Source organism: Alligator mississippiensis, chromosome 12 (assembly GCF_030867095.1).
Source record: "Alligator mississippiensis isolate rAllMis1 chromosome 12, rAllMis1, whole genome shotgun sequence".
Taxonomy (NCBI): domain Eukaryota; kingdom Metazoa; phylum Chordata; order Crocodylia; family Alligatoridae; genus Alligator; species Alligator mississippiensis.
Window position 1 is genome coordinate 49,357,887 of NC_081835.1, and position 24,799 is coordinate 49,382,685.

The 24,799-nt window shown below is 44.3% G+C and overlaps 1 protein-coding gene across 7 annotated transcripts in view; it reads left to right on the forward strand.

The window, feature by feature from the left end:
- PNPLA7 (patatin like phospholipase domain containing 7) overlaps positions 1-24,799 on the forward strand; it is a 280,484-nt gene that overhangs the window by 58,190 nt on the left and 197,495 nt on the right. For 6 of the 7 annotated variants that reach the window (XM_059715474.1, XM_059715477.1, XM_059715481.1 and 3 more), the window contains 5 exons: positions 582-662; positions 19,663-19,791; positions 20,336-20,416; positions 22,959-23,103; positions 24,181-24,279. In XM_059715474.1, the coding sequence (XP_059571457.1) occupies positions 582-662; positions 19,663-19,791; positions 20,336-20,416; positions 22,959-23,103; positions 24,181-24,279 (535 nt within the window). The remainder of the gene's footprint in view (positions 1-581; positions 663-19,662; positions 19,792-20,335; positions 20,417-22,958; positions 23,104-24,180; positions 24,280-24,799) is intronic. The other variant, XM_059715475.1, reaches the window with a different exon arrangement.

Sequence of the window (24,799 nt, forward strand, 5' to 3'; positions counted from 1 at the left end):
TGCAAACCTAGTTCCCAACCTTTTTTTCCTGTTGAAACTGGTGAATTTGGCTTGAGTTCATGAACAGTTTGGCATAATTTGAATCCAGGTTTTCCAGCATATTTCATTTTTGCTAAAAAATTGCCTACCTCAGCTGAAAGTAAAGAAAGTAAATAGTGCTTTATGTTACAATGACAAGCAAAATCTACAGCCTCTCAAGACAGCAGAGTTTGAATCAAAGTGTAGAGAATAAGATGAGGAGGCCTGCTAAAGGAGAGTTTGTCATTTGCACGTCACCTCATGTCAAACTGAAATGAACAAAAGTAAAATACCGCTTCATCGATTCAGTTGGGTGCCTAAAGGTGGTGGTCAAACTTACACAGTGGAACACTGCACTTTCAGGGGCACGAAGAAAGTAACCTTTGGGGTTAGTTTTGCTGGATGAAAGCATCTTCCAGTCAGTATTTAGATTATTTTGTCAAATTAGGATGTAAGAGTTGAAAAATTCTATTTGTGAAATGAAGTGCCTGCCTGAAATGGCCCATTTAAACCTGATGATGGAGTTATGAGCCTTAACTTGTCTATTTCTGTTCCTCCTGTAGGATGGCACCGAAGTGGTTGTTAAGGAAGTGCTGGCAGGAGATAGTGTCCATAGCCTCCTCAGCATTCTTGATGTTATCACAGTAAGTTCCTGTGTGGGGGTGGTACCATTGGACCTGTCAGAGCTAAACAGGCTTGGCATTTTAACATTACATTTTTCATTTTGGTTGTTTTCTCTTGTCTTTTGGCTGGGACTGTTCCTGGTAATTAGTAAACAACATGCCACAAATAAAAAGATATTTCTGGGTGCATTTGAGTCAACTGTTTAACATTGATACTTTCCTCATGTTTTTGATGGGTGGCCTTTGAATTCCCTCCATGTTTTTTTCTATTCGCTCTAAACATTAGATTTCCTTTTTTCTCTTAAGCTATTTAAGTATATTTTCGACAATGTACCTGCTGAAATGTTAACAGTAGAAAGATCCCTTCCCCTGTTGCAGTAAGCATTGTTCCATGGTATATAAAGTAGTTGGGTGGAAATATATTTCCTTGCACTAAATTGTTCAGATTTTGCTTAATTGAATCCTTTATTAATAACTTGCTGGAAGTTGAATAATTATTTTGCGTATATATAGAGCAAATAGCAGCTGCCCTTATCTTCACTGAGGAAGCATGGTTCATGGAGAGCAACAGGTCCCAATTTACATGACTTCCTCAGTAGTTGAGCTATTTCCTGTGCAGAGCAGTCAGAAACTTTGTGACCTGAGACCTCTAATGCCACTGGTGTCAATACTCCTAAGGACTGAAGAAGAAGGTGGGTTTCTGCCTCTTTGTAGAAATGTGTGGGTTATATATAGTCTGTAGGCTGCACTTTGGCCACCTTATCCTGAAAACCATCTCTTGTACTAATAGCAATAGGACATCATGCCAGCCCAGAGGTTGTATTTCATTTTACCCCAAATTTCACCCTGTTTTCCATAAAAGTATTTTGTTGTCTTGATACTGTAGTAGTGGAGCTGTTATCTTCACTTTCCAGCGTGTGCCTGTTCAGAGTCCTCTTCAGTTATTTCATAAAATTACCCACTGTTACATTACCTTTTCTGTAATTTGCACAAACCTCTCATTGTCTTCCATTCTCACAGTGCCCTTCAGTGTACTAAGCCGTTCCCACTCCTCCTTCCCCACTCTGTGAGTTGCTTTACATTAGTCACCTTCGGTTTTGAGATCTAGTCTCAAGCCGTGATTGCAGTGGTACCTTAACAACATCTATTATGCTTAATCTAGCAGTTATATTTTAAAATTGGGTTTCTGACAGAACAGAACATATTCATTGAAAAGTGTATAGGGTAAAATGCCTAGTGAGAATAACTTTGGGTTTGCAGCTGTGCCTTGGTGATTTGCTTTTTTGTGGAAAATTTCTGCAACAGTTAAATCACTTTTCTTCTGCCATCCTTCGATGTCATTTTCTCTTCTCCCTCTTGTGCAGTCAGCAGTAATTTTGCATAATGTCTATATGACACTTACATTAACTAGTCCTCACCAGACTTCCTGTTTCGTAGGACATTTTAACTCTCATGTGGGTGATGAATCTGAGGCAGGGGGCAGTTTGCTCAAGGTCAAAAAGGAAACTCATAATACAGCCAGAGTTAGGATCCAAGCATTCTTGGTTTTGCATCATGTGGCTTTTCTTATTACTTAGTGAATTATTTTTATCTTCTGTAATTAAAAATAAATTTGCAGTTGATAACATAGCAATTATACTGTGAAACTAACTAATGACTTCCATCCTTCCTAATGCTGCTAATGCTGCCAGTGACCATCTAAAGGCTGTGCTCCTTAACTTGTTTTAGTTACATGCCAACACACTGGCTGGTCAGATAGATTATGTTAATTGAAACAAAATGAAAGCTACTAATTAAATTCCAGCAATGGATTTGCAGAATACTGTGTATATTGCTACTGTGCTTTTTTAGGATTTAATCAATGTAAGTTGATGAATTTGTCACCTCTGACCGTGTAAGTATATTTGAGGGCTTGTCAGAGGATATTGACGTGGTGAATGCAAAGCCTAAGCAACAAGCTCCTGTGTTATCACATACCTCTACCCTGTCTCTTGTGTTAGGGAGCAACTATTTGTTAAAAGGATGCATTAAACCTTAAGCCCCAGTGGTCCTAGCATTCCTGCAAGTTGTTCTGTGCTACTTTCAAGGTTGTCAAGTCTTCCTTTAGTGTAGACATAAATATTTCCATTTTCACAAGTCATGCAGTTGCCAATATGTTTTCTAGATATGGGCAAGCTTCCGAAGGAAAGGGATGGCATCTGTGTGCTAGTATAGTGTTAATTGCAGGTTTTCTTCTGCCTGCCTTTTGGAAGTCTGAAGGGATGATAAAGGATTTATATTGTGGTATCTGGTATCTGCTTTGAAATCCTCCTTATTGCCAGATCTAGCAGTTGTTTCAAAGGCAGGAACACAAACGGAGGAACACAGATGCCATTTCTGCTGTTATCTGACCAGTATTAAGTTGGCTAAACAGGGATTGTGCATCTGGAAGGGAAAGATCACTTGCATAGCAACCATCCTACATAACAAATGACCAAGCATTACAACAGTTATAACTAATAGGGGTGCACCGATAAAAATGTTTGGCCCAATACTGATGGCCAATTATTAATGAGTCATATCAGCCGATACTGATCTGATTGCTGATATGCAGCCCAGCAGCTTGGAGAGCAGCATCTATTTGGTAAGTCTGTTGGGGGTAGCGGCAGAGGGAGGGAGGGAGGGAAGGGTCGTGGCGGGGCACAGATTAAGTCCCCCATGGTGAGGAAGGGCGTGGGGCTGGGGCAGGTGCTGCCCAGCCAGGATTGGTGGGACACAGGATGGAGCCATGAGTGGCTCGTCTGGAAGGTGCAGGGAGGAGGGGGTAGCTCCTGCCACTGTGTGCAGCCCCAGGAGAGGCATGGGGGGCATGTGCCCCTCGGATCTGTGTGTGGAGTGAGGGCAGGCTGCTGCTGGGGCCAGGGATGGCACCAGGCTCTTCCCTGTGGGGGGGTTGGGCTGGGCCTGCACTCGGGGTGGGAGTGGGGGCTACAGGGTGGGTTATAGCCACCCTAGAAATCACCATTACTCCTCCCTCATAGCCCTTCTTCCCAGTGCCACCACTGGCCACCCTGAGCGCAGCCCCAGCCTAATCCCCCTTCCGGAAAGAGCCTGGTGCCACCCCTGGCCCCAGGCTGCAGTGGTAGCCCGCCCTCGCCCCATACAGAGATGTGCAGACACACCTCCCATGCCATCCCTGGGGATACACACAGTGTCAGGAGCTGTCCCCCCTCCCTGTGCCCCTGGATGAGACACTCACGGCTCCTTCCTGAACCCTGCCCTGGCTGGGCAGTGCCTGCCCCAGCCCCACTCCTTCCCTCACTGTGGGGAACCTCAGTCTGCACCCCCCCATGCTCCTTCCCTCCCCACCCAACAGACTTACCAGCCGGATGCTTCTGTCCAAGCTTCCAGGCTGGCTGCATGCATGCTGTGTCTACGTGCATGCACGCAGCGTTTATCAACAACATTATTGATCACATCAGCCAAAGAAGCTGATTGCCAATAATGTAAATTTTCCTTTTATCGGTGTTAATATGATATGGACCAAAGTATCAGTTCACCTCTAACTGTTATTAAGTTAGGAGTAAGGCTGAAGGTCGGGGTGTCAAAATCATTCAGTCCCATGGCCCAGATTGAGGGTCTGTGGGCTGGATTGGGCCGTGCTGGAGCCATTGGGCAGGGACAGTCCAGTGGAACACTGCATGCAGTCTGTTCCCTGTGCCAGAGACAGTGTATGTTGGTCCCACTCTGGGGCTTGTGCAGTTCAGCCAGAGCTGGACCTGGTGCTATAAGCAGTGCTTATAGCACAGGGAGCCAGCATGGAGTATGTGCTCCATGTGGTACCTCACCAGACGAGCTCTTGGAAGTGGTTCTGGGGCTGGTGGAGATTGGGCCCCAGACTACTTAGCCTTGCATGTTGACTCCTGCACTTGTATCTGGCAGGGCACTGCATGCATCAAACATCCCTGTGCTGGCCCCCCCGTTGTTGTGGGCAGTCTCCCTGGTTCTGGGTCCTGTTCACGCCGCAGGCAGCACAAGCCCTGGATTGGGCTGGTGTGTGGTGCCACTGGGCAGGGCCAGTCCAGTGGGGCATCATGTATAGCCTGCTCCTTTTGCTGATCCCCTGTGTCGCAGGCAGTGCATGCTGGCCCCATTCCAAAGCTTGTTCTGCAGGCGTTGCAAGAGCTGACCTGGTGCTATGAGCACTGCCTATAGCACAGGGGGCCAGCATAAGGTGCAAGCTGCATGTGGTGCCCTGCCAGACGGCATTGTGTGCTGGCTCTGGCACAGCCCAATCCAGACTGGCCCCAGAGCCAATGCACAGGGTTGGTCAGGCACATGCATCTTTTACCCTTTAACACTGTCCTGTGCTGTGAGCAGCACCTGTGGCACTGGGTCCAGCCTGTGCATTAGACCAGCTCCACATACAGCATGTCTGAGACCCACAAGCCAGATCATGCAGGTCAGTGGGCTGGATCCAGCCCATGGGCTGCATGTTTGACATCTCTGCGCTAGGTCTTTGGTGGTCTTATTATATATATCTTAGTAGTTCTGATATTGTGGCAATAGTGCCATATAAACTTAGAGTAATGCATAGTTCATGCTTTTCAAGAGAATGTATAATTGAAGAGTTTTTTTCTTCCCCTCTCCATTGGAAAATTGGCAGGTTTCTTTGCTGAAATCACCTGTACACCTGCATTTTGGCAGACTGGATCTAACCTCCTGTTAGGAGCTGGCCATTTTTAATTTTGTTCCCTTTCTTTGCTTTGCTCCTCTTTAATTTTGCACAAAGCAGCAGCATGAAACAGGCATCAAAAGACAAATGAAGAGGTAGTAACATTAACTGAAATAGAAAAGTACAGAAGGGACTAATTTTCAGCATCCAAGAATTCTGTTGAATAGTTCTTGTAAAGTTTTCAGTCATCTTCTCTTTTTCTTTTTTATTCAGTTGAAAACCAGAAACCTAACGGTTCATAATAACGCCAAACCTACCTCAGCCAATGTATGTAGACAGGGAGATACCGCAGTAAAAGAATATGGGTGACCACTAGGTCAGATTTAACACACTCGTTCAGTTACAAGCTTACTCTTGCAGTAAAATTCATCTTGGTCATTAGTTGGATGGGAGACCTGTAAGGAGAGTGCAGACTGCTTGAAGTAGTGCCCCCTGCAGCTGTTGTGGAAATTATGAGAAAGGGCAGGTAGAAGGAAGTTTGCAAGTAACGGACACTTGGAGATAAAGCATATGCCCTGGCTCTGGGGGAGAAGCACAGTCTGAAATGGACAAACTCCTTCAAAGTAAGTCCCAGCAAATCCAATGGGCTGAGAAGGTAAAGAACCACACCAGGAGTACTTGTAATGCTCCCCTCTGCCCTAAACTTAAATCTGTCACTATAGGGATGAGCCAGGTACATAGCCGCTTCATGGCCTCTGTCCTTTCTGGAGCAGAGGCAGAGGACAGCTGCTATAGTAATACTCCAGTTTGGATTCTTAATGTAGATGAGCCAGGATAAATCTGGATGAAAGAGGCAACCAGTACTCCCCTGCCTTCTCTCACAGTATTCCCATTCACTCCACCTTCATCCCTCTGTTCAGATCGTTGATCACTGCTATATGCTCCTTTCTTGTAATTGCAGTCTCTGGATACTCAAGAGTGTGGCTGGTAAGTTACTGTGTCTGCTGGCGTTGCCTTTCCACGATGAAATTCAATTTGAAATATGACAAGTTAACATTTTAAAACTTTGATTGCTCCAAGCTTTACTCCTTCACTTGTGCCTGCAAGATTATAAATATGAGCTATGGGGTGAAACTTGAAGGCTGTGTAATGCTTGTGCTTCAAGTGAGAGGAAAACAAGGCAGTGTTTGAAAACAGGACACTCTCCAAAGGTTTTCTCTGTAAAAATCAGTAAATATCTTATTGTAAAATATAAAACAAACAACAAAAATTGCCTTTTGAAGAGCTTACATTTTAAGCTGTAGAACTGAAACACCGCTGTGGCGGGACCCCGAGTTAGTTAAGGCCATGAAGGTACAACCTTCTTATAAGGTGAGATACTCAATTACAGAACAGTTAAATATAGGGATTAAAAAACTCCCAACTTTTAATAATTAGGGAAAGCCATACAACAGAACTGGGGAAAATGGAATATAACATAAAGGTTTAAAAATCACTATTTTTTAAACACTTTTTTTCTTCCCTCCCCTGGCTAGGGCTTACTTTCCCATTCACAGCAGGTTCCAGTGGCAAGTAGTAATTGTCACGGTTTTCAGCATCAAACCTGTTCTCCCTGGGATTTTTTTTGTTGTTGCTTTGAAGGCTTTTACTTGGATCTCCAGCAGTGCCTCCTGGATTAGTATAATATAATGCAAATTGTTTGTTTCTTTCTGAGATTATCCACCTGCCTTATTCAGGGTCATTTGTGGTTTGAAGGATCCTTTTGGTTAGGTAGACTTGAAAAACTGGGTCCAATTAATGTTGCTGACCTAGGATAGGATTTGGGAGGACTTCTGGCCCTTAAAGAACTTCTGGTTAGGGTATTATTACACCTTATGCTGTAATACACACAGACGTTGATTGCCTTAGTGCTAGCTTGGAGTTTGGAGCAGTCACACCTTTTAGTTGAGAAACCTTCCCTGACTGTCCCCCACTTGCACAGCTGTGACTTGCCATTAGAGGGCTGATAAGCAGGGAGGTCCCTTCCAGCTCTACTTCTCTGTACTTTGCTCATCCAGCACTGGCCACAGCAGCAGTTTTCTGAACTGTGGGGTGGTGGGGTTCCTCAAGAAAGGCTGAGGGACCCAACGAAGAGCTGTGTAGGGAGGGGGTTGCTGCCCATCTGGCTCCTGCCTCTGATGGTAGAGCTGCGCTGCCAGGAGCCCCAGGATTTGGCTGCCCTGGAGGGGAAGAGGGGGAGCTTTCTTGGGGGAGGATTGCGGGATTGGGTCCCAGAAAATAAAGTTGGGGGAAGGGGAGGCTGTGATCAGACTTTCCAGGTGCCTGCTTCATGCCCAATGCCTAGTAAATCCCAGTGCCTGGCTCCCATGTAAAACCTGAACTGCAGAGAGCAAGTGGGAGGGGAGGCAAAGGGAGGGTGCAGATGCATCTGATGCTGGGCTTGGATCCCCCACTCCCCGTTTTCCAACCCAGTCTCTCTCCTGCTCCCTGCCTGGCCTGAGCCTTGGTGTTACCCTGCCTGCAGCCATCCCCACAAGCCTGGTCCTTTCACCTCTGCCGCTGCCCAGGCCCTCTGGCTGCATCATTGCCTTTTTAAGGGGCTCTGCCTTCATTTGCCTGTAGCCAAACAACACTGGCTCCACAAACACACAGCATTGGCCCTGCACACCAGCTCCTCCCCATCTGAGCTCCCTTCCTAATCTGTAGTGATCACTGATCAGCATGCCTGATGGGCTGTCCAGCATGGGTGCTCAGCTACCTCTCTGTCCCAGAGCCAACTGCAATTAGCTTCTAGCCACAATGTTCAGCTCTTAACATGATTCCTAAGGGTGTGGGGTTGCTGCCGAGACTGCTTCCCTGAACTAAGGATGCTTGTTTGTTTGGAACCAACCTGGAGCTGTCAGAGCCCAAAGGGAGACCTGACATTAACCTAAAAGCCAGTTGCCTTGGGAGGGAGGGAAGAAAGCAGTAACATCTGCAGCAGGACGATGCCTTGTTTATTTCTCCCTTTCCCAGATCCCTCCCTCTTCTGTGTAGAGTCCTTGCCCTTCACCAGAAGAATTACACCTACTACCTCCAGTGTAGGTTGAAAATACCCCCATCAGGTGGGAAATAATGTCAGCAGAAGCAGCCGGGAGTATGAGAGCCCACAGAACGGGAGGGTCTGGGAGGAGCCACTGCATCCTGGGATGCTGGAGGACTTCAACTTGGGTGGAACAGCTATGGGGAGTGACCACACCTTAATGGGAGAGGAGCGAGGTTATGCGGATTAGAGATAATCCTGCCCTGGGGTGGTGTAACTTTACACCAAATAAGTGCTTTAAACCACGTAAGGGTGTTAACGTCCAGGGGTCAAGAGCTCCAGAAACTGCCTAAAATTACTGTAAAATAAGGGCCTTAGCTAGGTCCTTCTCTAGAGTGGTGGTAGTGGCAGTGGGGGAATACAAAGGAATCCCTCCTTCCTGGGCATAGAAGGAACCTTAGAAGGGGGTAGGGTCTGCTCTTGTGGGAACAAGACATTAGGGATCCCCTGGAGGTGAGACTTGCTCAGTAATGCAGCATGAGTCTAAATAACATACGTACCTGCACTGGGGATGGAGGGTATTTCTGAACTAAACAGAGCCCAGCTCTATGGCCTACTGGTGCTTATGGGCATTCCATGATTACAGTCATCAGCTTGTATGATTATGAATCATTTAAATTACTAACCCAAGCAGTATGTAAAGAGAAATTGGCCTTGTTGAGTGATTTCTTTGGGAAGTAGGTGGTTCCTGGGCCAGGAACCTACAGAGGCTGAGGGTGCTGGGACTGAGATAAATCTGTGTAGCGGTTTCAGTGGGCTGCTTAGTTCTGTATGTGGCTTGGGATGGGATGTAAAGTGGAAATTTTAAAATCCCTTTTATTTCAACCACTTCCTTTCCCTACACACACAGAATTGCCTGTCTTGAGTCCTCTTGGAGCTGAAATGGAGAGAGGTGGGGAGGGGGAAAATGCTAGATATCCCTTAAATGTGAAATATTTTGATCCCAGTAATTCTGTAGATAATAATACAGTGTCACTCTCCTTACAGTGAAGTTTTGTGGTTTCTGACAAGGGGAAATGCTTATGGGTCTCATCAGTCTTCTTTGTTCATTTTACAGTGTTGTCTCAATTTTGCATTACTCTCCTTGTGGTCTTTCCTTAGCAACAAAGTCTCAACTGATCTGTGAGGTTCTTCATTCTTACAAACAGGTTCACATCATTAACTTTGTGCTAGTTATCCAGTAATCATCAGACTAGCATTTTCTGACAACTCATGGCTCAAGGGAAGTGACTTGGTCATTTTAACCCAGTGAGATGTGTTGGGTGAAACTAACTGTTACAAGGTAGTCTTTTATGGTACTACTTGATCCATACTGCTTCAGCCAGATACCAGGGCACTTACGGATTCGTATCCCAGCAAAATGACTGGCTAATGCTATTTCCCAGGCCCCAGTTTTAGTTATAGTTAAAGGGCTTTGTGCTCCTAGTGCCAGAGAAAAATGGGCTTTCTATATCAAACTATTTGGATCATCAGTTCAGGATCCTGAAGAAGAAAGGATGGATGGAGAGAAGCAGAGTAAGGACCCTGGGCTTCAGAAAAGCAGACTGCAACTTGTTTAGGGAACTCATGGGCAGGATCCCCTGGGAAGCCAGTCTGAGAGGGAGTGGAGTCCTTGAGAGCTGGTTCTACTTTAAAGAAGCCTTACTTAAAGTGCAGGAACAAACCATCCTGACATGCAGGAAGCCTAGCAAGTATGGCAGAAGACCAGATTGGCTTAGCAGGGAGCTCTTCAGTAAACTAAATCACAAAAAGGAAGCTTAAAGGAAGTGGAAACTTGGACAGATAACAAGGGAAGAATATAAGAGCGTTGCTTGGGCATGCAGAGATGAAGTCGGGAAGGCCAAAGTGTGGTTGGAATTACAGCTAGCGAGGCCTATGAAGGGTAACGAGAAGGGTTTCTACAAGTATGTCGATAGCAAGAGGAGGATCAGGGAAAATGTGGGTCCCTTACTGAATGGAAGAGGCAATCCTGTGGCAGGACACAGAAAAGGCTGACATACTTAATGCCTTTTTTGCCTCAGTCTTCACAGGCAAGGTCAGCTCTCAAACTACTGCACCTGGCAGCAGTTTGGGAGAGGAGGTGAGCAGCCCTCAGTGGTTAAAGAACAGGTTAGGGACTGTTTAGAAAAGCTGAATGTGTACAAGTCCGTGTGGCTGGACGGGCTGCGCCCGAGTGTGCTGAGGGAGATGGCTGATGTGATTGCAGAACCACTGGCCATCATTGTTGAAAACTCATGGCAATCAGGAGCAGTCTCAGATGATTGGAAAAGGGCAAACATAGTGCCCATATTTAAGAAGAGGAAAAAGGAGGGGAAAAAGGAGGATCCAGGGAACTATAGGTCAGTCAGCCTCACCTCAGTCCCTGGAAAAATCATGGACCAGATTCTCAAGGAATCCATTTGTAAGCATTTGGAGGAGAAGATGGTGATTAGGAACAGGCAGCATGGATTCACCAAAGCAAGTCATGCCCGAGCAACCTGATTGCTTTCTATGGCAAGATGTCTGGCTCTGTGGATGCGGGGAGACTGGTGGATCTTGATTTTTAGCAAGCCTTTTGATACAGTCTCCCACAACATTCTTGCAGGCAAGCTAAGGAAGTATGGGCTGGATGAATGGACTGTAAGGTGGATAGAAAACTGCCTGGAGCATTGGGCTCAGAGAGTAGTAATCAATGGCTCAGTGTCTCATTCTCAGCTGGTATCAAGTGGAGTCCCCCAGGCGTTTGTCCTGGGGCCAGTTTTGTTCACTGTCTTCACCCGTGACCTGGATGATGATATAGCATGCACCCTCAGCAAGTTTGCAGATGATACCAAGCTGAAGGGAGAAGTAGATAGGCTGGGAGGGTAGGGCTAGGATTCAGAGTGACCTAGGCAAGTTGGAGGATTGAGCCAAAAGGAATCACATGAGGTTCAACAAGGACAAGTGCAAAGTCCTGCACTTAGGACAGAGCAATCCCTTGCACAGATAGAGGCTTGGGGCTGACTGGCTGGGCAGCAGCTCTGCACAAAAGGACCTGGGGGTTACAGTGGACAATAAGCTGAATATGAGCCAGCAGTGTGCCCTGGTTGCCAAGGCTAACGACATACTGGGCTGCATTTGTAGGTATGTTGCCAGTAGGTCAGGGAAGTGATTATTCTCTTCTGTTCAGCATTGGTGAAACTGCATCTGGAGTACTGTGTTCAGTTTTGGGCTCCCCACTACAGGAAGAATGTGGACAAATTGGAGAGAGTCCAACAGAGGGCAACAAAAATGGTGAGGGGGTTGGGGCACATGACTTATAAGGAGAGGCTGAGGGAACTGGGCTTATTTAGTTTAGAGAAGAGAAGACTGAAAGGGGATTTAAGACCAGCCTTCAGCTACCTGAAGTGGGGTTCAAAAGACGGTGGAGCTGACGTCTCACTGGTGGCAGGTGACAGAACAAGGAGCAATGGTCTCAAGTTGCAGCAAGGGAAGTTTAGGTTAGATATTAGGAAGGATTTGCTCATTATGAGGGTAGTAAAACACTGGAACAGGTTACCTAGAGGGGTGGTGGAATCTCCATCCTTGGAGGTTTTCAAGACCCAGCTAGAAAAGCTTTGGCTTGGATGATCTAGTTGGGGATGGTCCTGCTTTGAGCAGAGGGTTGGACTAGATGACCTCCTGAGGTCCCTTCCAACCCCAATTTTGTATGATTTCTATAATCACAAGTGGGAACAGAGTTGAGACTAGGGATACTTTTGTTGAAATATTGATTTAATATTTGCTTAGAGAGAGAGAGATGCTGACTTTGCTTGTGTAAATATATGGCTTTCTTTGCAGTTTTCCATGTGCTATTAATCTTATTGTGGCATCTTTCATGAAATTTGACTTAGTAGATGCACCATAACGGTTCATTTCCTCAGTTTTCTGTATCTTATGAACAAAATGCTAAATGACATGTCAACCTCAAACACTGAATTTTGCTTATTCTACTCATTAATTTTGCATGTAGAGATGAGGTCCTGTCATAATGTTAGCAGAAATGAATGGTGGGGAGGTGCTGCTCTCACCTTTTCCTACCACAAGTCACTCATGCACCAGGCCATGGCTGTACCCTGATGCTATGGCCCAGCAACTGTTGCCACTCCCTTCAGGCCACATCTGTACCCCGGAGAGGAGGTGGGGTGGTGGGCAGCGTCACCTGTGAACCCCTGTCCCTCTGATATATTGTCTATGGATTCCTATTTGGAATCTCTGAGTTTACCCTGTGAATCATTTTTGGATGCTTAACAGTGCCAGCATTGTGTAGTACCTTGGAGCACCCTTGAAAAGATCTCAAGGTACCCTTGAAAAGATCCCAGGGTGTTCATCTGCCCTTTATCATGAAGTCTTGTTCCTGGAGATAACTGTCTTGTACACATTCCCTTTGCAGCGGCGGAGGTTCTTTCCCGCAAGTGTATTGTCATCTTAGATCACTGCAGGGCCCAAATTGAAAATCTGTTTCTGAGCTTGGGCTTTGTTTCAACTTGAAGCAGAGCCAAAACTATTAAAGTTAATTTCCAGAAGGGAAAGGTGAGTTCATGTGATACAAGCGAAGAGCTCTGCATGTGCCAGGTCCTGTCCCAAATGGAGTCTCTTTGAAGAGTCTGACATTTTGGTCAGTTTGCTTTAATTTATCCTTACTTTCTCTTGAGGACCATCTGAGCCTGAAACTTCCAAAATATCTTGGAGTATGTTTAACAGGACTGTGACTAAATAGTACCACACATCTCATAGTACAGTCTCTCTCTGCCAAATTGTTATCCCTGCTATTGCATAAACACTCCTCTGCGTTGGGTTCTTTCAAAGCCTTTTACATTTCCTCCCAGTATTTTTTTTTAACTAAACATAACTATTGCAGTTATAAAAGTACTTTATGTCGTGCTGTAAGTTTACATGACATTGAACAAGCACATAGCAAAACACATTCCCTACTGTGGAGAATTTGCAAACTCAGTTTCAACATTTCAGAACATGTCCTGCTATACTACATCTACATCAATGCATTTATGCCAAGAAAAGGACTGCACTTCTTCCCGTTCAGTTAGTTGTTAGGGGCTGGCAGGGACTTTACAGATCTTCGGGTCCAGCCCCCCTGCACTTAGGCAGGAAAGACTACTGGGATCGGATGACCCCAGCAAGATGGGAGTCAAGATGCTTTTTGAAGATCGCCAGGGTGGCGTACCACCCTGTGACTGTACCACTTCCGGAGGGAGCCTGTTCCAAACCCTCAGTACTTGACTTGTTAATAAGTTTTTCCTTATGTCTAGCTAGAAGGGATCCTCAATCAGCTTATGCCCATTATTTCTTGTCCTCCCCTAGGGGGCCTTGGTGAACAGATGCTCCCCCTGGCCCTGATGTATGCCCTTGATATACTTATAGGCTGCCACCAAGTCCCCTCTGAGTCTTCTCTTCTCCAGGCTGAACAGTCCCAGGTATGACCTGGTCTCTAGGCCTCTAATCATGTGTGTGGCCCTCCTTTGGACTCTCTCGAGGTTCTCCACATCCTTCCTAAAGTGTGGCGCCCAGAACTGGATGCATTACTCCAGCTGCGGTCTCATCAAGGCTAAGTAGAGAGGGAGGATCATCCGTAGTCTTGCTCGAAATGCCTCGGTAGATTCATGCCAGTGTTTGATTAGCTCTGCTAGCTATTGCATCACACTGGTGGCTCATGTTCATTTTTTTGTCTATCACAATACCCAGGCTTTGTTCAGATGTGGTGCTAGCACACGTAGTACTGTCACGCCTGTAAGTGTGTTGTGGATTATTTATCCCCAGATGGAGCACTTTACATTTCTCTGTATTAAATGACATCAGGTTGAGGTCTGCCCACCTCGCAAGCCTGTCCAGGTCAGCCTATATTGCCATCCTGTCTTCGAGCATGACCGTGCTCCCCCATAGTTTGCTGTCGTCAGCAAACTTCACTAGTTCGCTTTCAATACCCGATCCAAATTGTTGATGGACATGTTGAAAAGCACTGGTCCAAGTACTGAACTCTAAGGGATGCTACTGGTCACCCTCCACCATGTTGACTCAGTTTCGTCAATCAATGCTCTTTGGGTCCTACCACAGAGCCAGTTACGTAGCCACCGGACCATAAAGTAGTTGAGGCCACATTTTCCCAATTTCTCAGCAAGGACTTCATGAGAGACCAAGTTAAAGGCCTTTTTGAAGCCCAGGTGTATGACATCAACCTCATTTCCCCTATCTCGGTGGCGAGTTACCTGATCGCAAAAGGAAATGAGGTTGGTCAGGCATGACCTGCCCATAACAAAGCCATGTTGGCTATCCTTCAGAACGGTGCCTTCTGTTAACCTGTCTGTAATGGATTATTTGATAATTTTCTCCAGGATTTTACCTGGGATTGAGGTCAAACTGTTTGGCCTGTAATTTTTCTGGGTCCTCCTTTCTCCCTTTCTTAAAGATAGGCAGCACATTGGCCTTCTTCCAATCTTCTGGGACCTCTCCCAAGCACCATGAATCTTCAAGTAACTTTGCCATAGGTCATGCAATGATATTGGACAGTTTTTTTAGCACCCTTGGGTGTACTTCTTCTGGTCCTGCTGACTTGTAGATATTTAGCCGTTGTAGGTGCATCCTCACAAGGTCTATGCCAACTATGGGAGGGTGGTCACCCGCCCCCACCATGATCATCCTGTATCTTGTCAAGCAGGCTGACACCCTTGGACTAGTGGAATACCAATGTGAAGTATTCATTCAGGAGTTCGGTTTTGTCCTGAGTGTCAGCTATCAACCATCTCATTTCATTCATCAGGGGCCCTGCGCTTCCCTTATTTTTTCTCCAACTTCCTAAATATCTAAAGAAGGACTTTTTGTTGTCCTTGATTTCAGTTGCCAATCTGTATTTGGTTTGTGCTTTTGCTGTCCTGATCTGCTCCCTATAGGTGCGGGCTGTTGCTGAGTACTCCTCTTTGGTAGTTATTCCAGACTTCCATCCTTTGTAGGTTTCTTGTTTTCATTTCAGGAGGTCCATGACTTCCCTGTTGAGCCAAGGGGGGTCTCCCAGCCCTTTTGCTGCCGTTCTTATGAAAGAGAATGGACTTCCTTTGAACTTTTAGGATCACTTCCTTGAGGAATGACCACTCACCTTGTACTCCCTTCCTCATCAAACCATGGTTTTGCAGGGCCTCGCCACCCAATCCCCTAAGCTTATGGAAGTCAGCTTTCCTAAAATCAAGGATTTCTACCCTATTGGCCAATTTCCTTGACTTATGGTGGATGGAGAAAATGATAATCTGATGGTCACTGTTGCCTGGTTTCCCTTCGATCCTCAGGTTGCTTGCTAGATTGTCTCCTTTGGCCAAAATCAAGTCCAGCAGTGTCTTGCCCCTTGTCAGCCCATAGAATTCTTGTGTTAGATAGATCTCCTCAACACAAGTGAGGAAGATTTGTGAGCAGTTGGACCTAGCTGAGTGCTCATTCCACAAGATGTCTGGGTAGTTGAAGCCACCTATGGCGACCATGCTCCAAGAGCGTAGAGCCTCTGCCAGTTCTACAGAGAATTCCTGGTCGAGCTTTTCCTCTTGGTTTGGAGGTCTGTAATAAACTCCTATGGTCAAATCCCCTTCTCCGTGCTCTCCCCATATCTTGACCCAGAGGGTCTCAAGTCACCCTTCTTTGTTTCCAGTCTTTGCTTATAGGGAGGTGTAGTGTTCTTTCACATAGAACAACTCCACCACCCTTCTTCCCAACATGATTCCTCCTACACAGGGTATATCCCCCTATGCCTGTGGTCCAGCCACAGGTGGAGTCCCACCAGGTCTCCGTGATCCCTATGAGTTCGTATTGGTTGTTGATTAGTAGGGGGGCCAGTTCCTCCTGCTTGTTTCCTGTGCATCTTGGATGACATGAGCTAAGTTAGCAAAAGCAGTCTTTTTCTTGGCATAGGTCAGGGGTTGTCAACCAGGGGTGTGTACTCCTGGAGGTACTTGGGCCAGTCCTAGGGGTTATGCGTGGGTGGGTGAGTCCTCGGGGTTATCCTGTGGCTGCGTCCAGTGCACACTACCTCCCTCCTTCCTCCCCTCTCCCCGCTGCCACTCAGTGTTTGGCCACATGCTCCCTCCTCGCCTCCCACCCTCGCTTGGCATCTGGCTGCTGGGAATACTTAGACTAAAAAAGGTTGAAAACCCCTGGATGAGGGTGGGGGGTGTGTGTGTGTGTGTGTGTGTGCGCGCACGTGTCTTGTTTTCATGCGCTTAACTAATGTAACAGTGCTGGCAAAATTTTGCAGTGTAGACCAGGCCTGGCTTTGGATGAGGCAAGCACAAGGGAAATAAATAACGACGGAATCTGAGGTAGCACAGATTGTTCAAGAGATGCCAAACTGAACAGAAAGTGAGAGGTTGGAGCTAAAAGGTCTCTTTTAGAAGATGATGATTTAAGGATTGCAAGTAGATTAAATGTAGGCCAGGAGGGAAGGGACTGTGTAGACAAAGCCATCAGGAACACCAGTGAATGTGGAGATAATGGAGGCTGAGGAGCCATTGAAAGGCATTCTGAGACCACGGCTAGTGGTGTTGGATGAGATCAGGGGAGCTTAGTTGAAAAAACTAGGAGAGAACAACAAAAGAAATGGAATCAACCATATCAAAAGCACTAGGCAAGATCAAGAGATTAGGGTAGAGAAAAGTTACCATTTGGTTTAGCATGGTATTCTTGATTAGAATAGCTTTGAGTATGTTGGAGGGGATGGAAGCCAGATGGGAGGGGAAGAAGTCCTAACAGCAAGAGTACGGTACATGTTAGGGCTTTGAAAACAAGGGAGGAGGGAGTTACCATGTCCAATGGAGAAGCAAGAACTACCACCACCTTGCTTCACAGATGTTTTATTCAAATCTATTTAATTGGAAGCATTTGACTGCATTCCCTTTCTTTTTAGGAAACCTCAACTATTTCTGTTTTGCTGTGCTGCTTGTAACCTACAATATCTAATTACTCTGTGGGTTACAGAACAAAATGGAGGTAAACTGGTATCTACATCCAGAACAAATAAATCCCACAGTAAGCTTCTGTGGAATATATCCTAAAAGGTTATCCCTGTAGCACTTGGTATGTGATTATAGAAGACTGACTGACATTATTTAAACTATTTAAACACTGTGTTCTCTGTGCTGCTGATTACAGTGCGTTGGAAAGAACTGACAGTTTTCAGAACATTTTCCTCTTTTGTTCCTTGCTACCGGCTTTTGGCACATTCCAGACCAGTTGCATTGTACAGGCTGCTTGCTTTTTGAAAAGTGAGCTCCTATCCTGCTGACTGGTATTTAAAAAAGAAAAATTGCACACAGGATAACTAGAAGCATGAACTATTCTTCTCTTAAATGCTCTGCTGGATTAAGAGTCCATTACAGTGCAGAATGGAGAAATCATCAGGCTGCGATTATATGTCAAGCTGTCAACTTTTCTCTGTCATCAAATAAGCTGTTCTGAAAAGGAACAACTCTGTAGCTGGAGTTAAATAAAACCTTTGATGGTGATATGAAGCCCACTGTTCACCCTTTTGAATGACTTCTGTGTAACATTTTATTAAAGCTTATTATAATTCCTTAGTCACTGAACAAAAATATTTAAACAATTTTTCTCTCTCTCTTTTTTTCTATTCCCACCCTCACTCCCTTTTTCATTTAGTGTCTAATCTTGTGGAAAAATACAATGGTTGAAAGTACAATGATCTATATCTCGAAGTGTCAAAGAATGAACTTTTTCTTTTTCTACTAAAGCAGTTTGCATGGGAATAGACTGAAGAACAGAATAATCATTAGGTAGGAGCAGGCCTTCAAAATCTGGCGTAAGGTGATCTGCAGAAATGAGGGATGTTTTGCCCTTTTTGGTTTATGTAAAAAGCTTGAAAGGTTATCTGTGATCATAACATTCTTTTTACTAAGTAAAGAAATGAAGTAGTTGTCACGCAGTTCCAGGTCACATCCAGTAGACATTTAGAATTAGAGCCTGCACCTGAAATTTGGAAATTCTGGTTATTAATCACACCCACAGTCTTTTCACTCAGTGTCATGTCATGTTCTCTGCCCTCTGAAAAGTTCAAATCAGTTTAATCCAGAGGTCAGTTTGCAGTTAATTTCATTTTGCTGTTCAGGTCCTGCACTCTTCTTCGTCCTAGCTTCCAGCTTAACAAAATCAACAGTCATTCAATTTTATTTTTTGGAGAGTTGATAATAGTGTGGAGAGTATTTTGTTTGGAGTTTAACCAGTACTCTTTGGGCAGAAACTTTCTATAAGTGTCATTTTTGAATAATGTTGTATAATGTTATAGAAAGCTGTAGGTCTGTTAATTTGATTTATATGGGGTAAATTTAGTCTCTTTGCATTCAGTGTCCTCAGGATTGTTATGTATTTGCTTTATATCATTTGGGGGAGAGAAGAGTTTCAAAAGCCTTAACATGACTGACTAAATAGGTGCTCCAGTCTTTGTACTCATCTCTCCACCTAGTCTGTCCCCCCATACCACCAGTTCTTTTCTTTTGTTTTTTAATCTTAGGAATAGTAGTTAAATCAAATTTTCATCTTCCTGGATTTACTAGGGCAAATGAACTGAATCCCTTTAAATGAAAGCCCCAAACAACAGTTCTTAGTTTGCAAATATACAAATCTCTAAACCCTACCCCTCAATTACTGTTTTAAGATTTTTCTGCTGATTCTCCTATCCTGCATGAGTCTCCCAGCAAAAATAGGGAAGTCTAGACCTGATGTATTTCATGGAAAAAACCCTTACTTTTTTAGAACGAGTTGTATCTCCCTTTTTATACAAGGTTGAAAAAATTGAGAGGGAGAACAAACATACCCACTTCTTATTTTTCCTTTGTGAAGCAGTTCCTCTTCAGTAGTATAGGTTACTCTTTAGAATTTTCTCCTCTTGCACTCCATCACAGTCCCTGTGGAGTCCAGTCACTGTGTTTTGTCTTCATTAGTTTTCTTCTACTGGGTGAGTCCTTTGGTTATTATTGTTTTCTACAGCCTTCAACATGGTGGTGAGCCTTAGCATGTAGTTCTACTATGTCTCTTTACTTTCTGAGGGTGTCTGTGAAGTTGATCCTATGAATAATACTGATCTCTCTGTCCTCTAATGTCCCTCTTGGGTAATTCTTAAAGAATAAGTTTGTGTCCTCACATTGTGAGATAATAAATGTGTAAGTATGACAGGCATCACTGGAGAGTGTGTGTGTGGCAGTGGGAGGGGTGCTTTAGGAAGAATCCAGGCAGGTGAACAATGGGTGAGAAGAACAAACATTACCCTGATACTCTTTTAATAGGGTCACCCTGCTCCGTATAAAACGGTTTCAGCCCGAGCAGCAATACCATCTACTATATTGCGACTTCCCGCCAGTGCCTTTCAAGATGTCTTCCAGAAATACCCTGAAACTCTTGTGAGAGTGGTGCAGGTAGGTGTGCCTGCAGGTTGCTTTTTTTTTTTTAAAATGATATGAAAAATGTATTGTTTAAGAGGCTAGAGAAGTTCTATAAGAAGAGACACAAATCCAGAGGTATGGTTCCTAGACTTTGGGCAGTTTAAAATGTACCAGGGCAGTTTAAAATGCAGTATGGGCAGTTTTGGGCAGTTTAAAATGCACTATGTAAGAGTACATAGGAAGAAATATTTCTTAAAATATTTTGGTTAAGCTTCCTTGCATCAGCCCCTTTAGGCCAGGCTAACTAACTTCCTTTCTACTTTTTAAGTCAGATTTCCTTCAGCTCCCATTATTATCCATGGATGTTTCCTTTGCTCATCATAGAGCAGAACCTGGCAGGGAATATTTTAGCAGACATCCAAAAAACTGAACTGTGGCAATAGTGGGAAGTTTGGTAAATTCTCTTACCTGCCAATATGAACTAGTGTGCTTAGTTACCCGTTTCATGTGGTTGGCGCTTTTAATTGGAAGCCCAAGAGTAATTTTACTTTATATATGCTTGATCTCTTGCTCCTAGATCATCATGGTGAGGCTCCAGAGAGTGACATTCCTAGCTCTGCACAACTATCTTGGCCTGACCACAGAGCTCTTCAACTGTGTAAGTATAGAATGAAAGTAATTTACTCTTATCACACAGCCTGTAACATGGTATGTCCTGTCTGTGGGTGCATTTTCTACTTGAGTAGCCCATGAGCATGATCCCACCCTAAAGCAAACACTAATTTATTGTGCAATGCTTATCCATTGTTTCTGGAGCTAGGATTCTTCTGATCTTAACCAAGCTATAAAACTCTATTTAGTGGTGATACTTGATAAATACTGAAAACATCTAAAGGAAACATTATAGAGGCTGCCAGGGATGCAGGGCTGGCTGACCCCTTTCAGGTTCCTTTGAGCTAATGCCCTCAGTTGTTATGCCTCATGCTTTTACCTCTCTTGGGGTGGGATTTCACATTTCTCCCAATCCTAGACTGCAGCATGAGCTGTGGTACCTGTGTATTAACTATTTTTATTTTAGCAGGTCAGACAACTGAGTTGAACTGGTTCCTCCCTTCAGAAGTCTGTGATTTAGTGGTATACAGTGATCAGGCAGACATTTTAAATTAGGGATGTGAAAGATGCAGCCTGCAGGTTGCATCTGGTGCATGCAGCTCTTATCATATGACCTCCAGTGCTGCCTATGGGTTTCTAGTGGGCCCACAGGCAGCATTTGGGGTGTGTACCCATGTGGCAGATGCTCCAGTTGCTTCAGGACTGCACCACATGCAGCACCCACTCCAGCAAACATCCGCTCTATGCCATATCCGGCACACATCCGAGAGTGGCCAGAGCAGGTGCAGCACACAGTGTAGCCCTGGAGTGGGCATTATGTGCAACACATGGTCCAGAGTAGCTGCTTTGGGCCATGCACTGGATGCAGCATGGGGCAGGTATGCACAGGAGTAGGTACCATGTGCAGACTGGTCCCAGAACAGCCAGATTTTGCTGCATGTTGCATTTGCTCCAGCTGCTCTGGGACTGTGCTGCACATGGCACCTTCTGTGGCTGCCCTGGGAGGTGCACTGGCTTTGGCACAGAGCTGATGTTCACTAGAGCAGGCTCTGTGAGCAGCAGTTTCCCAGAACAGTCAGTCTGGGACACGTGCCACATGGAGCACCTGCTCTGGCCACTCTGGGACACACACTGGATCTGGCACACAGGGCTGGTCTGTGGGCCTGATTCAGCCCCCTGACTGGCTCAGTGATGCTCACCTAGCTTGCAGGACCAGATGCGACACCCCTGCCTTAACTCAAAATATGATTTTCAGCAGGAACAAAGCATTCTGAGAGAAAAGAATTTAAAACAGTCTGTCTCTGCAGCTGCACATCTGTTTTTGTCCAAAGCCTAACTCTTACTCCTAGGGAATCCCAGGTTCCAGGGTATTCTTTTGGGGTCCTTTGTCTTCATCTGGTCCTCCCTACCACCACTGCACCTCTGCAGAATGAGATCCTTATTAAGCTAAACTAGTACAGTTACATGTTAAACACTGTTAACATGTAACATCCTGTTAAATACAGGATTCAAAACTATCAGAGAGCAGCTCCACGTCTGCCCCTGAGGTTGTCTATAAACAGTGGTGAACATTACATTACGATTCCTTTGACATGTTTTAGATGTTTAGAATATGAATGACAAACTTCAACTCTTAATAAAGATGCAAATGAAGGCTGTTGGGGGTTGAAACTGCACCATTTCATTGCTGTGCATTGATGCACTTTTATAAGGGCTCTAATTAAGCATTTAATATTATGGCTCCTTTTAAAATGAGAAGCATTCGTGATCTACATTCTCGCCTCTCTGCAACAGTTCAAAGGAGAGAGAGCGTTTATATTGTGTTCTGGGAATGCACACTGTTTTTAATAACATAATATGCCTGAGGTCACTAAATGATTGCAGACTAAAAATATGCAGTGTGTACTATTATTATTATTTCTTGGCTTAGCTTGTAACTCTAACTCCCAGGCAGCAGCTGTAATTTGTGTGAATGTATGTGTGTACGATGATGAGAGTTGAATAAGAATGTTGCACAATACTTTGTTGAATCTGTGTAGTTATAATTAGAAATATGACTTTTGGGGGGCTCCATTCCTAGTCTCCTATTTTGTTTCTATAGCAGATGTGATCAGTTTGCAAGTATAAAGGTTCCTTTAAATCCTGACAACTGATTCTTAAGACTGTTTTGTTTCTATTACTTTATTGCTCACCAGTAGCAAAGATTCAGTAAATAGAAACTAGCATGCAGGGTTTTTTTATACAAGAGGGAATTTAGCGCTCTCTCTATATAACTTCAGTAGCTTTACATAGCTAATAGGAGTTTCATACATCTTCTGTAGAAAATGTTACAAGACAGGTTAAGTAAGAACAGATCATTTCCCCATGCTATCTCTGACAGATGACACTATTATGTGTTTAGAGAACCTTTGAAACTCAGACTTGAACCCAAAGGCTACGTTAGATTACGGATCAAGAAGTGGAAAACCCATAGGGGATTCTAGTTCGTATATATTCCCCTCAACACATCTTAAAATGTAATTTGCCATGTATCCAGGTTTACAAGATACAGGTATATCTGTCTGCATCTTCATCTTGCTTTCGCTTAGGAGAACCAAGCCATCCCATTGGTATCAGTGGCAAGTGTAACATCTGGAGGAAGTTCAAACAGAGTGATGAAAAGACAGATGTCTATTGTATCAGAGGAGGAACGTGGAGAGAAGCTGGAGAAAGGAGGGGATACCTTAGAAATGGGTAATGCTCTCATTGATGTGTACAATATGCTCTTGCCGGTATTTTATAAGTAGCACAGTACTGTGTTCTGTATCAAAATTCTGTTGTTTGATTAGGGCATATCAGAAATGTCTTTACAGCTTGAACAGGGATTTCAAGTTTAAGTTCCTTAATAGGGGCCATTATTTCATCTACATCAAAAATTTTGAAAAAAAATGTAGTCCTTTTTTAATTTAAGGGTAGAGGAAAAAATTACTACTGGAATTTATTTTGCGAGACTCCTTTAATAATACTGACTCTACAGGAAGACCAATGAGAAATGCTCACATTTGGATAGTAGCAGAAAAATCCCTGCATATATAAGGGGTTTGAACTATGAGAGCTGTCTATAATTTACCTAGAAAACAATTAAATGAAGGCAGGTAAGCATAGACTTTTAATAAAATCAAATCTAAAGAGAGCAAAGCGTTACTATTTTGGTCTCTGTCTGCCACACCTTGCCCAGATAGATGTTGTTGATACTGCTAGCAAGACTGTATGGTTTCTGCTATTTTTCTGTCTACTTTCATGGTCCCTTTCATCCCAGTTTCTAAGTATGTTATAAACAGATGATTATTTATCCCCAGTGCCTCCTGTGAAGGAGCGCAAGATTGTCACTATACAGGCAGAGATTCGAATAGGAGACTGTGACTTCCCCAGGGTCACACTGGAAGTATGTTGTAGACTTAGGAATTCAAGTTTAGTCTTCTGAGTTCCAGTTCCGGGGCTGATTTCACAGCTGGGTGGCTTATTACTTCACCTAAATATGCAGGGAGAGGGTTGGTTCAATAAAGAAACAGAGGTGGTAGGCAATGGGATGAGCACTCCAAATGAAGGAACCAGGGGAGGAGCTACAAGTGGGCAGATGATTTGGGTTGCTGAATTTTTTAAAGTTTGTTTTCTTTTAATTTCATCATTAAAAAAATTATATTAAAAAAAGATAAGTTTAGACCTAGTGCATGCATTGTCTGAAAACAGGAGATGAAAAGCACCTGTTTAAATGGCACGTCATTTTGTTGTGGTGTACTGACTGTTTAAACCTTTATTTTTGTTTGTAAGCAGCAGAAACACCAAAGACTTCTAGTACCGAAAATTCAGAGCTCCTTCTCAGAAGAAGTCTTTCTTTGCCAGCTTCTTCGGGGTCCGCAGAGATGCCTGGTGAGCAGGATGTGGGGAATGTTGCAGAAAATATAAACTATCTAATGATTTTGAGGGTAGATAGCCCTCTACAGAGCTGCTAGGGCATGTAACGGTGTAACCATAAAAGGTAACTAAATTCCCCGATATACTGAATGAGGCAGAATATAATTAGTGGAGTTGCTTTTTGTCTGACACCAAGGCTAGTGTCATTGTTTGGCTAGTGCAAAAAAAGCACCATGTGCAAAAAGCACCTCATTAAGGAAAGTAATCAAGACTTAGGATCGTGAATCAAATCCTAGTACTATATTGCCACTAAGACAGTGTTGGGATATCTGCTGTTGATTCAGGGAAAGGAGTGGTGTTTCTCATATCACCCATATCATACAAGGAGATTTCCAATAACTTTTCATCCTGCTTACCTCATGAGAACAGACAAATAAATCAAGTCTAGGAGATATACTTTTACCTGTCTGCCACACTAGGAAGTATTTTGGCATTTCTGTGGTGTAAAACATACTTTGCACTCTCATTTTTTTCA